The following is a 12,918-nucleotide window of genomic DNA, read 5'->3' as shown; positions in this document are numbered from 1 at the left end:
TCGGTATTTGTAATTGCTGTAAGAGTACGTCTTAACGTTCAATGTAAATACACGAATGTTATTTGTGGCCAAGCCCAAACCATCACAACTCCACCATCGTGCTGACAGATGTTATGAGGCGTTTGTGCCGATATGCTGTCTAAATATCTGCAAGTTGGTCTCGTCTGTCCAAAGCACATTGTTCCATAAGTTTGTTTAGATGCACCTTTACAAACCTAAGCCGTGCTGATATGTTCTTTTTATAGAGAAGAGGATTTCTCCAGTTATTTGCAGCCTTGGGGCGTCCACTCCTGGGAAGCTCTCCTGCTGTCACGAATGTTTTCCACTTGTGAATAATCTTTCTCACTGCTGAATGATGGACTTCAGATTGTTTGGAAATGACTTAGTTACTGTTAAATAATGACACAGTGTAATATGTGCTGTTGTGCTGTATTTAAATTCATTCAAGTCCTCCTAAGGACCAGAAGATACGTTCTAGTCCTCATACCTAAAACCTTAGAATTAAAAGAGGGTCTACTTTCTTTTTCAATTGGCTATATAAAGGTAAAACAGTAGACTGGAGGAAGAACACATGTATGTATATGAACAACTGGAGGAGAAAAGAGTGGCAGGCCTAAAAAAACAAAACAACTAAAGCAGATGAAAAGTATCTGAAAGTCATGTCCTTAAAGAGCTTGAAGAAATCTTGAATAAAGCAAAGACCTGACATAGGACGTTCCTATTGTCCTAGCAAAAACAAATAAATGAAGGGTGGCTCACGACTGTATACAAGATATTCAAAATATTCAACATTTATTGAGAATTCTGCAAGAATCCTCGACAAGTAGCACAAAAATGAAAAGACTGAGTGTGGAGGATGTTTTTCTCCTCAAAAAAATGTATAAACATCAAAAATATTAACAAAGACATTCCCATAAATTCTGCGTAGCTTTCCAAGAAATCACTCAGGCGCATGCTGGAAACAAACTCTTGAACTTCCCCATTCTGCCCTAAATCTCTGTTGTGACAGGAGCCAAAAACACACAGCTCTTGACTTAAGGTGCTGGTCAGTCATAACATAAACGAACACGCTCCTCGTTTCCTACATTTCGTATTCGAGTGCACTTACTGCTTCGTCTGGACCACGAGGCGCAGCTTAGGCACAGAGGCGAACGGTAGATCGAGGGTCGTGGTTGTGTAAATAAACTACTGCCTGTGTTTGTAAGACTCTTGTTGGCTGATATCTGATTTGGCCGTCATACAGGTGGCGTTGTTACAGAGCAACGAGCTAACAGTTAAAGTGTTACCAATCTGAATGCTCGTGCTTCCACTCAGAGGCGGCAGTCATTCACTGACTCACACAAATACTTCCCGTTAGAGGTGGGCGCATCGATCCAATTATCGATATTGTTGATGCAACGCTGGCATTGGTACTGGATCAGTACTACTGAGATAGGATGGATACATGGTTTCCTTTAGAGACAGACGCAGGTTGTAGGCTAAAAGTATCAATATTAGTAGTGGCAGTACTAGCCCTGTATTTTCTCTTGGTATTGGATCAGTACCAAAACATACAATATCTCACAGCACTACTTCTCAGTACTCTTTCTGCATCACACTTTCTGCTTGTAACACTTGTGCCTATTTTGGGGCTTCCATAAATGGGTCACAGTTGATATAATTAGATTCGTTTTGAAAAGATCTCCATAAAAAGGCTCTTAAATACAAAAATTAGAAACAAGACTGTCTGCTCATCAAGTTTCTGTCTTATTTGGAGTTATCCTTTAGAAGTCTTAAAAAATGACGAGGTAATGACATTCCTGGTTGCCTCTGTTAGGACACTTAAGCTGCTACATATTTGTACTTAGCATAGAGGAATGTATGGGCAAAAATGGCATTCAAAGCAAATATCCTTGATTTTTGTTGTTTTCTTAAGAGAAATTTCATGTTATATTCATTGAAAGGACATGTATTTCCTTCCTTCCCTTCCCAAAAGACAAACAAACTGGTACATTCTTGACCAATAGGATGTGGATTTACACTACATTGCCAAAAGTATTCGCTTGTCTGCCTTCACGCGCATAAATGAACTTTGAGGGTCATCCCATCTTAGTCGATGTGGTTTAATATGATGCCGGTCCACCCATTGCAGCTTCAACTCTTCTGGGAAAACCTTTCGAAGGTTTAGGAGTGTTTATGGAAATTTTTCACCATTCTTCCAGAAGCACATTTGGAGGTCAGACACGCCTTCACTCTAATTCATCCAAAAAGGTGTTCTATTGGGTTGAGGTCAGGACTTTGTGCAGGCCGGTCAAGTTGTTCCACACCAAACTCACTTATCCATGTCTTTATGGACCTTGCTTTGTGCACTGGTGTGCAGTCATGTTGGAACAGGAAGGGACCATCCCCGACTGTTCACACAAAGTTGGCAGCGTGAACTTGTCTAAAATGACCCCTCCACCAATCGTCCATCCGATTGCCAGACAAATAAGGTTCAGTCACACCACATTGACGTTACACCACTTCATCTGACTCTTTGCATTGCACTTAGTGACGTCAGGCTTGGATGCAGCTGCTGAGCCATAGAAACCCATTCCACGAAGCTCTCTACGCACAGTTCTTGACCTAATCAAAGGCCGCATGAAGTTTGTTGGTCCGTCACTATTGATTCTGCAAAAGTGGGCGACCTCAGCGCACTATACACCTCAACCTAGGTGAGGTGTATAGTGCGCCTAGGTGCTTGATTTTATACACATGTGGTCATGGAAGTGTTCATTAGAACACCTGAATGCAGTCATTTTGGATGGGTGAGTAAATACTTTTGGTAATTTAGTGTACAATGAACAAAATCTCATGAAGAAAATAGAGCTCAACAAAGCATTTCCACAAAAAAAAAAAAAAAAAAAGGAATAAAAACAAGAACCAAACACTGACCTTTTTTTCCGATTTGCACATACTCGTTTTCAAACAAGTCTGTACAGGAACGAGAAAGAAAGCACAGATCCATCAGTGGTGCTATCTGCTCGATTTACAAACAGACATGCTGGATTCTATTTCAAGCCTGAACACCAAAGTGTAACAATGTCGATATGTGGCCTTCACCGAGATGTTGTTTGAGAAATCCCAGACGGCCCTTGTGGCACAAGAAAGGAACAAGGACTGATATGAAGTCCCTGTGGTATATACACCATTAAAGCTCTCTGTTCATTAGGTAAACACATTTATTCTAGAGTATTCTTTCTTAATCACAACCAGAAATGTGTTTAGGTCTGGTATTAAAATGCTGCTGAGTGATAATTAAAATTGTTATGATCTAAGCTTGCCTACAAATTATGTATTTTATAGGACAAAAAGTCCTCTGAAAGTTTTTAAAACTAATGAGCCTCTGATTCTGCCAAACGGCTGACACAGCGCTGTAACAGGGAGCTTCTTTTCTTGATGGTTAGATGAAAACAATGATGGCACTCTCACATATGTATGCCATAAACTTACAAAACTCTACAACCACCAGCATGTTATCGTTACAGTTTGAACATGTCTTTTAGGGCATGATAACTACCAAGCTAAGTATCTGCTATCAGCCTTCTCATCCTTCTCCTTCCAAGAAAGGAGTAATACCTGGATGGATGAGTGCGTGGTCATCAATCCCCATCTGTCCACTGGTCAGGTTCAGCTCTGAGTAGGCCTCTCTCTGAGAGTTTAACACAACAGACACAAAACGCATGAATAAATGTACAATCTATTCTTCTTTCAGTTCAAAGAATACACTTCTACCTCAACACAATGCAAGACGTTTTTATTAATAAACACAAAACGTTAAAGAAAAAGAAATATATTAAGAGACATTATTAAGACACCCATGACTTCTTCATATTTTGCTTATAAGGCATGAGTGACGAGTTATGAAAATAAGTGATAAACAACACAGCTATTAGTCAGGATTTAATAGCTTGAACAGCAGCCAGGGAGTTTCACTGCTGCATAATGACAAAAAGCTATTTCCCCTTGTTCAGAGTTTGCTCTGGGCACCACTACCACTGAGCTACGAGGCCTCTCTGGGCGATACTGCTGTAGAATATCAGGGATATTCAGGTTGAGAAACAGCTAATAAGCCTTTAAACTGGCAGCCAGAGACTTAGGAATTGGAGTGATGTTAGCTATCCTTTGAATAAGCTGCTGGTGTCTGATCCCACTCACAAGGACAAGTTTTTCCAAATCCCTATGACCCACAAACATGTGAAGTGAAGTGGGGAGGAACACAGATCCCTACCAGGTGTGGGATGTCCCTGACATTGAGAGGAACCTGGATGAGTCCCCAGTGACTCCTGACGCTGATGTCCTCGCTGCTATCGTGGTTGGGGTTCCGCAAACCGATTAGGACCTGTTTAGACAGCATTTATGTAACATAATGGAGTTCAATCCTGATAATAGCAGTAAAAAAACAAGGCGAGGAATGTGCTTACTTCCAGAAAGTCTTTCGGAGCATAGACAGGCCTGAAGCGACTCAAATCTGCAGCGATATAAACACGTAAACAATCTTTACAATGTGTTATGTAACAGCAGTCAAAAAAGCCATTTCTTTGCGAACTTAATTTATCAACTTCAACTTAAACACACATCTATGCAAATTAAAGGCCAGCTCTAAGTGGAACTTCTGTCCACCGTCTTCATAGCACGGCAGTAAGTTCCAGTCCCGTGTCATCCTCAGAACAAGGCCACATTAAGGCTTTCGACGAGAGGAAGGGGTGCTGCTGGTTATCTCCCTACCAGGAGTCTGGACAGCTTCTAGATTCACGATCCAAAATGTTTACAGCCGAAGGACGGCACATCCTAAATGTTATTATACACCACTGAGCACTGATAGCACTGTTAGGACACGAGATTAGGGTGTTCTTTGTAAACGCGGTGGCCTGAAGTCAAAGTGGTACGTATCTTCTGACAACAATAAAAACTCTTTTTAAACAACAAAAATGAATTCATAGCACAGGCTCAGTCATCTATGGGGAGGCTTGGCAGCACAATTCCAGCGTGTGCTCTGCAAAAAGCTACATTGTGCTCTATGCAGATGTTACAGAGCCCGAGTGCCTTAGAAAGCCTTGGCTGCATTAGGCTTAGGAAGCAAACACGGAAGTAGCAGATCTGGTTTTGAGATGTGCTAAGCTGGCGATAAATACAGCAGCGCCTGAACGCATCAACACTAATCTATCATAAAAGGCAGATTGCTCGAGGCCAAATCTCCTGGGTAGTGTCTTGAGACCTGGTTCATCTGTGCCCATCTCGTTCCATTTGTTGGTGAGCTCCTTCTGCTCCGCCGCGGGCCTCTGTGGAGCAGGCGGAAAGACAAGATTTCAACAAACAAATGCCGCACATCCCGTCTTAAAAATGTCACGTCAGTATTGCGTTCGAAATAATAAGTCATAAATACAATCGTGCCTGTGCAGAAGCAAGCAGTAAAACTGATAAACAGACTCCAAACAACACAGTCTGGATATCGTCAGTTAAAAAAGCTGCTCGGGTTTAGCCGCAGCTCATAGCTCAGTTGGCTCAGGGTTAAAATGATGCAGGGTTTTTAATTTGTTCTATTTGCAACATCTCTAGAGAAGATGTTGCAAAATAAAAACAAAAAACCCTACAAACTAAAATCTATAAACTTGGCTGTGATTGTCAATGTTTTAGTTACCATGTGAGCCAGAGGCACTCCAAGCTCTGTGCTCATGCTGTTCAGGCTTTTGAGGACACGCTTCTCCCAGCTGGCCTGTGTAAGAGACACACACATGCGCACACCTTAGTGATTTAAAAGTGAATTTGGCAGACAAAAATGATAGGAGTCAGGGAGAAGCAGAGAAAGTGAGGAAATAAAAGCAGACGGGCCGACCTGTGCCTTGCGCATGTAGACCAGCGGCTCTTTGAGATGCTCCGGGGGAGCCGGGGGATGCCTCGGGGGCAGCTGGCTGGAATGAGCAAATGCAAGTAAGACAACGTTGCCGACTGACACACAAATAACACCACTGTGTTTTTTCACAAAACACTTACAGCTTTGGGGAAAATGAAGCCGGTCGTGGCACAAAGAGCATCTTATTTTGAAAAGAAACACAGCTGAAAGGAGGAAACTGTCAAACAAAAGGGAAATCTTACTTTTTTTCCCCTTTACAAAAAGCAGGCAGTCAGTCTCCATTAGAGCCCACAAATGGACACCAGATGAGTCAGAAGACATCTCCAAATGCACAAACCCCCCCCCCCCAGCTAAGCCTGCTTAGGGCATGCCGAATGATTCAAGGTCTCAGAGCGTTAAACAACGTTCACCCCAATCTAAACACCTATAAGAGCACATAGCGCCAGAAGAAGGAGCCATTAGTCACTGTTATATGTCACCCTCTCAAAGCAACGTATTAAGTCCTTGTTTCAGACTGAGCCTAAGGAGAGACAGTCCGGTGCTCTTCGAGATAAGTGAGTGCAGCACACGTTTCCGAGCTTTTTACGGAAGAGATAAAAAGGCCTCCAGCCAAACGGAGATTTCAGATAAAAAGAGTGCATAAATGTGGATAACAGTGGAGGGATTGTTAGTCTTTAACGTTCAGGGAACAATGGCTTTTTAGCTACAATTTCAGTGTTTAAAACCAAACATTTTTTTAAAGGTAAACCAATAACACTAAGAGGGAAAGGCAGAGGAGCCAAACTTGTGCAGGAGAGAGCAACATTTCTACCAAATTTTAAAAAAACCCCTGCATTAATCACCTTTAAATAGATAGTAGTGTACCAGCTTTTATATATTGTGTTATTATATTGTGCGTGTTGGATTTATGTGTAAACAAGGTGTAGAATGAGATGAATCTATAACATTAACGCAGTCTGATGTTGGGTTACGTAACCAGTCTCTTCCATGAAGCCGTGCCCGTGTTGTTGTGCACGCTCTGAGTCACTGCACGCTCCTGACCCCGTTCTCCCTCTGCTTCTGCAAGTAAACCTGGCTCCACTCACTCACACGTCTTCATTATTTCCAACTTATTTGGAAACTTTCTTTAAAAAAAGAAAAGAAAAAAGCAGCGACTTTCTGCACAAACCTTTGTCATGGTGCTGGACTTTATTGAGTTTCCTACTTGTTTCGATTTTGATCATTTCCCCACTGTCTCTTGGATTCTCTTTTTTCTTCACGACTTCTCTCATCTTTCGTGTAACTGCTTCCTGTTGTGTTTTGGTAATTGTTTGTCCTTGTGCGTCTTTCTCTGCCTTGACTTCTTGAGTTTGTCTTCCCTCTGACTCCCCGATGGTGTTTTGTCTTCATCTGCCTGACATCCTTCCTTTGTGACTGTCAGCCTCACCTTAATTTGATCCAACCTTGTCTCCTTCTATAATCAGCTCTCTGTTTACATTAAGTCTTATATAGATCATCTCTATCCCCCTAATGTGTTTCAAAGACTTCAAAGACTTTACCCGACTATTCTCGAAAACATTTGCTACTCTTCACAAAAGAAGGTTGCCATCAATTTGCACCTTGACCAGATGCGTTTTGTAGTCATCAACAAGCTTCAGGTATAATTCTGGCGGATATTTGATCGCTCTTCTTGGCACAACTGGTAGATTTCCTTTAAATTTCTTGGTTTCTTGGCTTTTAAGCGTAGTCCACAGATTTTCAGCAGTGTTGAGGTCAGATTTTTGGGAAGGCCATTCCAGCTATTTAACATTAGCTTGCTTTGTCCGCTCCAAAACCATGTGTTCTTAGGATCTTGCCCTGTTGGAAGACCCAGTTGTGTCCAGGTTTCAACCACGTTGTTGATTTCAGGTGAAGTTGGAGAATTTGGAGGTAGTCCTACTTTCTCATTATTCCATCCACTCTGTGATGGCAAAAACTTTTCTCCAGAAAGTATGTGGCCTGTCCACGCATGTAGCTGCTAATTTCAGTTGAACTTGAAGGTGAGCTCTAAGAGACTTTCCCAGCTTGTCTAAATCTACAATTCTCCTCCTCAAATCTTCACTGAGTTCCTTGGACTTTCCCAGTGTTCTGCGTATTGTTCAATCCATCGAATGGTGTCAAATAAATCCTTTTTGTGCTAGAAAGAGAAGTGACCGGTTGTAGTCGATCACAATCACTGGTTGACTACAATGATCAACCAGTGATCATTCGTTAATAGGCCTTGGGTTTGTCAAGTTAAAAGACACTGTAGAACCTTTAAGAGCACTTTTTAAAAGATTAAGTGAGTGTATGTACAGTGGGGCAAAAAAGTATTTAGTCAGCCACCGATTGTGCAAGTTCCCCCACCTAAAATGATGACAGTGGTCAGTAATTTGCACCAGAGGTACACTTCAACTGTGAGAGACAGAATGTGAAAAAAAAATCCATGAATTCACATGGTAGGATTTGTAAAGAATTTATTCGTAAATCACGGTGGAAAATAAGTATTTGGTCACCTCAAACAAGGAAAATCTCTGGCTCTCACAGACCTGTAACGTCTTCTGTAAGAAGCTTTTCTGTCCCCCACTCGTTACCTGTATGAATGGCACCTGTTTGAACTCATCATCTGTATAAAAGACACCTGTCCACAGCCTCAAACAGTCAGACTCCAAACTCCGCCATGGCCAAGACCAAAGAGCTTTCGAAGGACACCAGGAAAAGTATTGTAGACCTGCACCAGACTGGGAAGAGTGAATCTACAATAGGCAAGCAGCTTGGTGTGAAAAAATCAACTGTGGGAGCAATCATCAGAAAATGGAAGACATACAAGACCACTGATAATCTCCCTCGATCTGGGGCTCCACGCAAGATCTCATCCCGTGGGGTCAAAATGATCATGAGAACGGTGAGCAAAGATCCCAGAACCACACGGGGGGACCTGGTGAATGACCTGCAGAGAGCTGGGACCAAAGTAACAAAGGTCACCATCAGTAACACACTACAACGGCAGGGAATCAAATCCCGCAGTGCCAGACGTGTTCCGCTGCTGAAGCCAGTGCATGTCCAGGCCCGTCTGAAGTTTGCCAGAGAGCACATGGATGATACAGCAGAGGATTGGGAGAATGTCATGTGGTCAGATGAAACCAAAGTAGAACTTTTTGGTATAAACTCAACTCGTCGTGTTTGGAGGAAGAAGAATACTGAGTTGCATCCCAAGAACACCATACCTACTGTGAAGCATGGGGGTGGAAACACATCATGCTATGGGGCTGTTTTTCTGCCAAGGGGACAGGACGACTGATCCGTGTTAAGGACAGAATGAATGGGGCCATGTATCGTGAGATTTTGAGCCAAAACCTCCTTCCATCAGTGAGAACTTTGAAGATGAAACGAGGCTGGGTCTTCCAACATGACAATGATCCAAAACACACCGCCCGGGCAACAAAGGAGTGGCTCCGTAAGAAGCATTTGAAAGTCCTGGAGTGGCCTAGCCAGTCTCCAGACCTCAACCCCATAGAAAATCTGTGGCGGGAGTTGAAAGTCCGTGTTGCTCGGCGACAGCCCCAAAACATCACTGCTCTCGAGAAGATCTGCATGGAGGAATGGGTCAAAATACCAGCTACTGTGTGTGCAAACCTGGTAAAGACCTATAGTAAACGTTTGACCTCTGTTATTGCCAACAAAGGTTATGTTACAAAGTATTGAGTTGTATTTTTGTTATTGACCAAATACTTATTTTCCACCCTGATTTACGAATAAATTCTTTACAAATCCTACCATGTGGATTCATGGATTTTTTTTTCACATTCTGTCTCTCACAGTTGAAGTGTACCTCTGGTGCAAATTACTGACCTCTGTCATCATTTTAGGTGGGGGAACTTGCACAATCGGTGGCTGACTAAATACTTTTTTGCCCCACTGTATATATTTGTATATATTTGAGCCTGCAGGTATACTTTGACCCTGTGTGGATTTATGGAAGCCCGTTTCCACCAGTAAAAAAAACAAAACAAATATTCATAACTCGAAATTTTGACATATTAACTCGAAATTGCGATTTATTAACTCAAAATCTGGAGTTAGCGCTGCCAATCAGTAATCTACATCATTTTCTTGTTACCTGGAAGGATCTAGCGTAGAGGAATGCGCACTCAAAACCAGATCGAACATATTGGCACTTTCAAGAGTACGTTTGCTGATAGTAACGCCATGTGATGTAGTTAATAACACAAGGATTTCATCATTTGTGAAGCCACGCTGAAAATAATCAGCAATTTGTGCATACATGACTGGCTGTAATACTGGTGACTTAGCTGCAGCATTTGTAGCTGAGGGCTTCAGCTTCCGGGTAACAAAGAAATTACGTTATTCACGTAGATTACTGATTGGCAGCGCAAACTCGAAATTTTGACTTATTAACTCAAAATTTTGAGAAAATTAAGTCAAAATTTTGATAAAGATAACTCGAAATTTTGAGTTATGGATACTTTTTTGTGCCAGAAACGGGCTTCCATAGTAGATTAGATCAAATTAAAAATTAATTCAAACTTGTACACCCACTTTTTGTTTTAAAGTGTTCTAAGATGTATGCTGTACAATCATACCAACCTGGAAAAGAACAGTTCAAAGAACAGTCATTGAAACCCAAAATTTCCATGAGATTAATTCCCATGATTAGTGGATGTTAACTTCTAACCACCACTGTACTTTCCATTAGAAGTTAGCAACACCTTTACAAGATATTGGGATATTCGGTGTACTACATTTTTAAACAGGGAGATCGTTTTTGGCGCCATCAAGCCAAAAGATACAAAGACAGGATTTCTGGTCTAGGTTGCCCAGCTCTTCTGAAGCAGTTTCCCAATGCTAGCATCTCCTTCACTGGAGGTACACGTAATCAATCATATAATCAAGAATAAAGAAACATGCCCTACTGCATTGTGGGGTGTTTGTCAAGCAGCCATATACACAGATATCACAAGAAATTTTACCCAAAGATGCCAATAAATCAAATTTAGCAATCATGATGAATAAAATGATTTGTATTTGATGGCTTTTCACTCTGTAGATATACAGAGTGATTGTGTCCTGACTCCTGACTACATTCATGTGTCTTTACAGCATCCTCTGTGTGCCTGATAATGATGATGATGAAGACACTTTCATATGTCGCATATTTGCTGTCATATGCAGATACCAAAGTTTAACTATAGAATCTGGGGAAACTTTATTTTTGTTTGTTCCTACTTTTCTGTCAAGGAAAATGAATCTTCCATAGAAAAAGCAATAACCCCTTTGAAGTCTACCAGCAACCATCAGTAGGCTGATATTAGCCAGCAATACACAGCAGTGACTCAGCAGATCGAGCTGTGCATCTTTAGTTTGCTAGGAGACAAAACAAATTAAAATTTCCACTATATCTAATAAGCTAATCATGAGCAGAGGTTTACAAATTTTCCATCCCTAATGTGTAAGCATTCAGTTTCCATCTAAACTGAAATGCACAGAGATCCTCACAGAGGCTATTAGTACATGTAAATGTTTATTTTGACAGCCTAACATTATTTAATTTATGAATGCAGAGATTTTTCCTGGCTCACAACGAGCCTTTGACAGGTGACTACACACATAAGCATGACTGGCCCGCATGGAGGACGCTCTATCTGATATTTACACTTACACATCTGCTCTTTTCTGGAGGCATTTTGTTTGTTTGTTTGTTTGAAATCCCCAATTTAGAAAAAAACCCGATAAAATAGTTCTGGTTTTTTTTTTTATTATATACAAGAAAAAACTGTTTACTTTAATGCATTTTTCTCTGTTTTGCCTATTTGATTTTTTTTAACAGTTTTATGCTCGAGCAAATTAAACACATTTCAAAATATCTATTTTAAAATGTATTATGGGCATCAGTTTAGCTCACTGGTTGAGTAGGTGACCATTTTACTATCATCCTGGGAAAATTCATCTCGGGAAAAAGCTCAAATTTGATACAAAAAAATTTCGAAATAAATGCGAATGTTAGACATGGATGAATGCTTGAAGCCATGATGAGTTTTTATAGAGTGATACCAAACGCAAGCATGGCACAAAACTAGCTTTGAATCATTTTGAGGCTGAGAAACCCCAAACACAATGACTGTCATGCTTGAGTAAATTCAACCCCACTGTGTGTGTGTGTGTGTGTGTGTGTGTGTGTGTGTGTGTGTGTGTGTGTGTGTGTGTGTGTGTGTGTGTGTGTGCGCAGTGCTTCGTCATGCATGGACAGCTTTACACCAAATGTCACTTACATGTGCAGCTCTCTGTACACTGCATTCTGCAGCTTTCTTTCCCAGCCTGGAAAACATTGGAATTTGTTATTATATGTTATAATATTATTATCACTAAACAGACAAGAGACAACAGCTTAATTATGACTTTGTGAGAAGAGATTTCTTGCAGCTTGCTACCTGATGTTTTGAGAAAACTGCGGACGTCCTCTTTTAGAGACTCCAGTTTTACGTCAGGCTGGTGTAAACACTCCTGAAAACAATGGGGACATGGGGAAATCAATGCTTCACATTCTTAGACATGATGTGGCCTGGATGCTGTGGTTTTAGCTAAAGGTGAGCTAGAAGCAGAAGCACCGTGTCGTTAGCCACATGCTAGCTCACTCACTTTGGCTTGCCTCTCTATCTGAGAGTGTAAATGGCTTCCTCTGAGCCGCTGGATGATCTGAGCGATGGTCAGAGACAGCTCGATGCCCTCGTCCATCCTCCTTCTGGTCAAAGCCCGTTCAGTTATGCGTCTGAAGCCGAGCGGCTCGCTTCACTGCGGCTAAACTGTCAGCATCCAGCAGCCGCCCCCTGCAGAGGTTACTTAGCAACTGAGGACGGGCTGCGTGTCCGCAGGGGAAACAAGAACCACACACTTTAGTTCCGACCTCCTTTTTTCCCATCCAAATGTCAAAATTTCTAGTTAATATCTCCATATTTTGGCTTGATAACTCGAAACTAATGTTTTTATTGTACTATCAAAAATATAGATTTAAGTACAGAGAGAGAAATGTA

The 12,918-nt window shown here is 41.4% G+C and overlaps 1 protein-coding gene across 1 annotated transcript in view; it reads right to left on the bottom strand.

Annotated features, from left to right (window-relative positions):
• Nucleotides 1–12,704, bottom strand: part of tbc1d19 (TBC1 domain family, member 19) — a 33,273-nt gene extending 20,569 nt beyond the window's left edge. The window contains exons 1-10 of the mRNA XM_085350868.1: nucleotides 12,527–12,704; nucleotides 12,319–12,391; nucleotides 12,160–12,205; nucleotides 5,855–5,930; nucleotides 5,660–5,734; nucleotides 5,237–5,300; nucleotides 4,443–4,489; nucleotides 4,250–4,360; nucleotides 3,598–3,670; nucleotides 2,914–2,952 (exon numbers count right to left, since the gene is read on the bottom strand). Coding sequence (XP_085206994.1) covers nucleotides 2,914–2,952; nucleotides 3,598–3,670; nucleotides 4,250–4,360; nucleotides 4,443–4,489; nucleotides 5,237–5,300; nucleotides 5,660–5,734; nucleotides 5,855–5,930; nucleotides 12,160–12,205; nucleotides 12,319–12,391; nucleotides 12,527–12,622 — 700 coding nt within the window. The 5' untranslated portion in view covers nucleotides 12,623–12,704. The remainder of the gene's footprint in view (nucleotides 1–2,913; nucleotides 2,953–3,597; nucleotides 3,671–4,249; nucleotides 4,361–4,442; nucleotides 4,490–5,236; nucleotides 5,301–5,659; nucleotides 5,735–5,854; nucleotides 5,931–12,159; nucleotides 12,206–12,318; nucleotides 12,392–12,526) is intronic.
• Nucleotides 12,705–12,918: the final 214 nt, after the last annotated feature.

This window comes from Diplotaxodon limnothrissa, linkage group LG3, assembly GCF_057381915.1.
Source record: "Diplotaxodon limnothrissa isolate DT_005_m linkage group LG3, D_limnothrissa_male_GT1.1, whole genome shotgun sequence".
Classification (NCBI taxonomy): domain Eukaryota; kingdom Metazoa; phylum Chordata; class Actinopteri; order Cichliformes; family Cichlidae; genus Diplotaxodon; species Diplotaxodon limnothrissa.
Note: the sequence above shows the minus strand (reverse complement) of the source record. Positions and strands in the feature narration are given on the sequence as shown.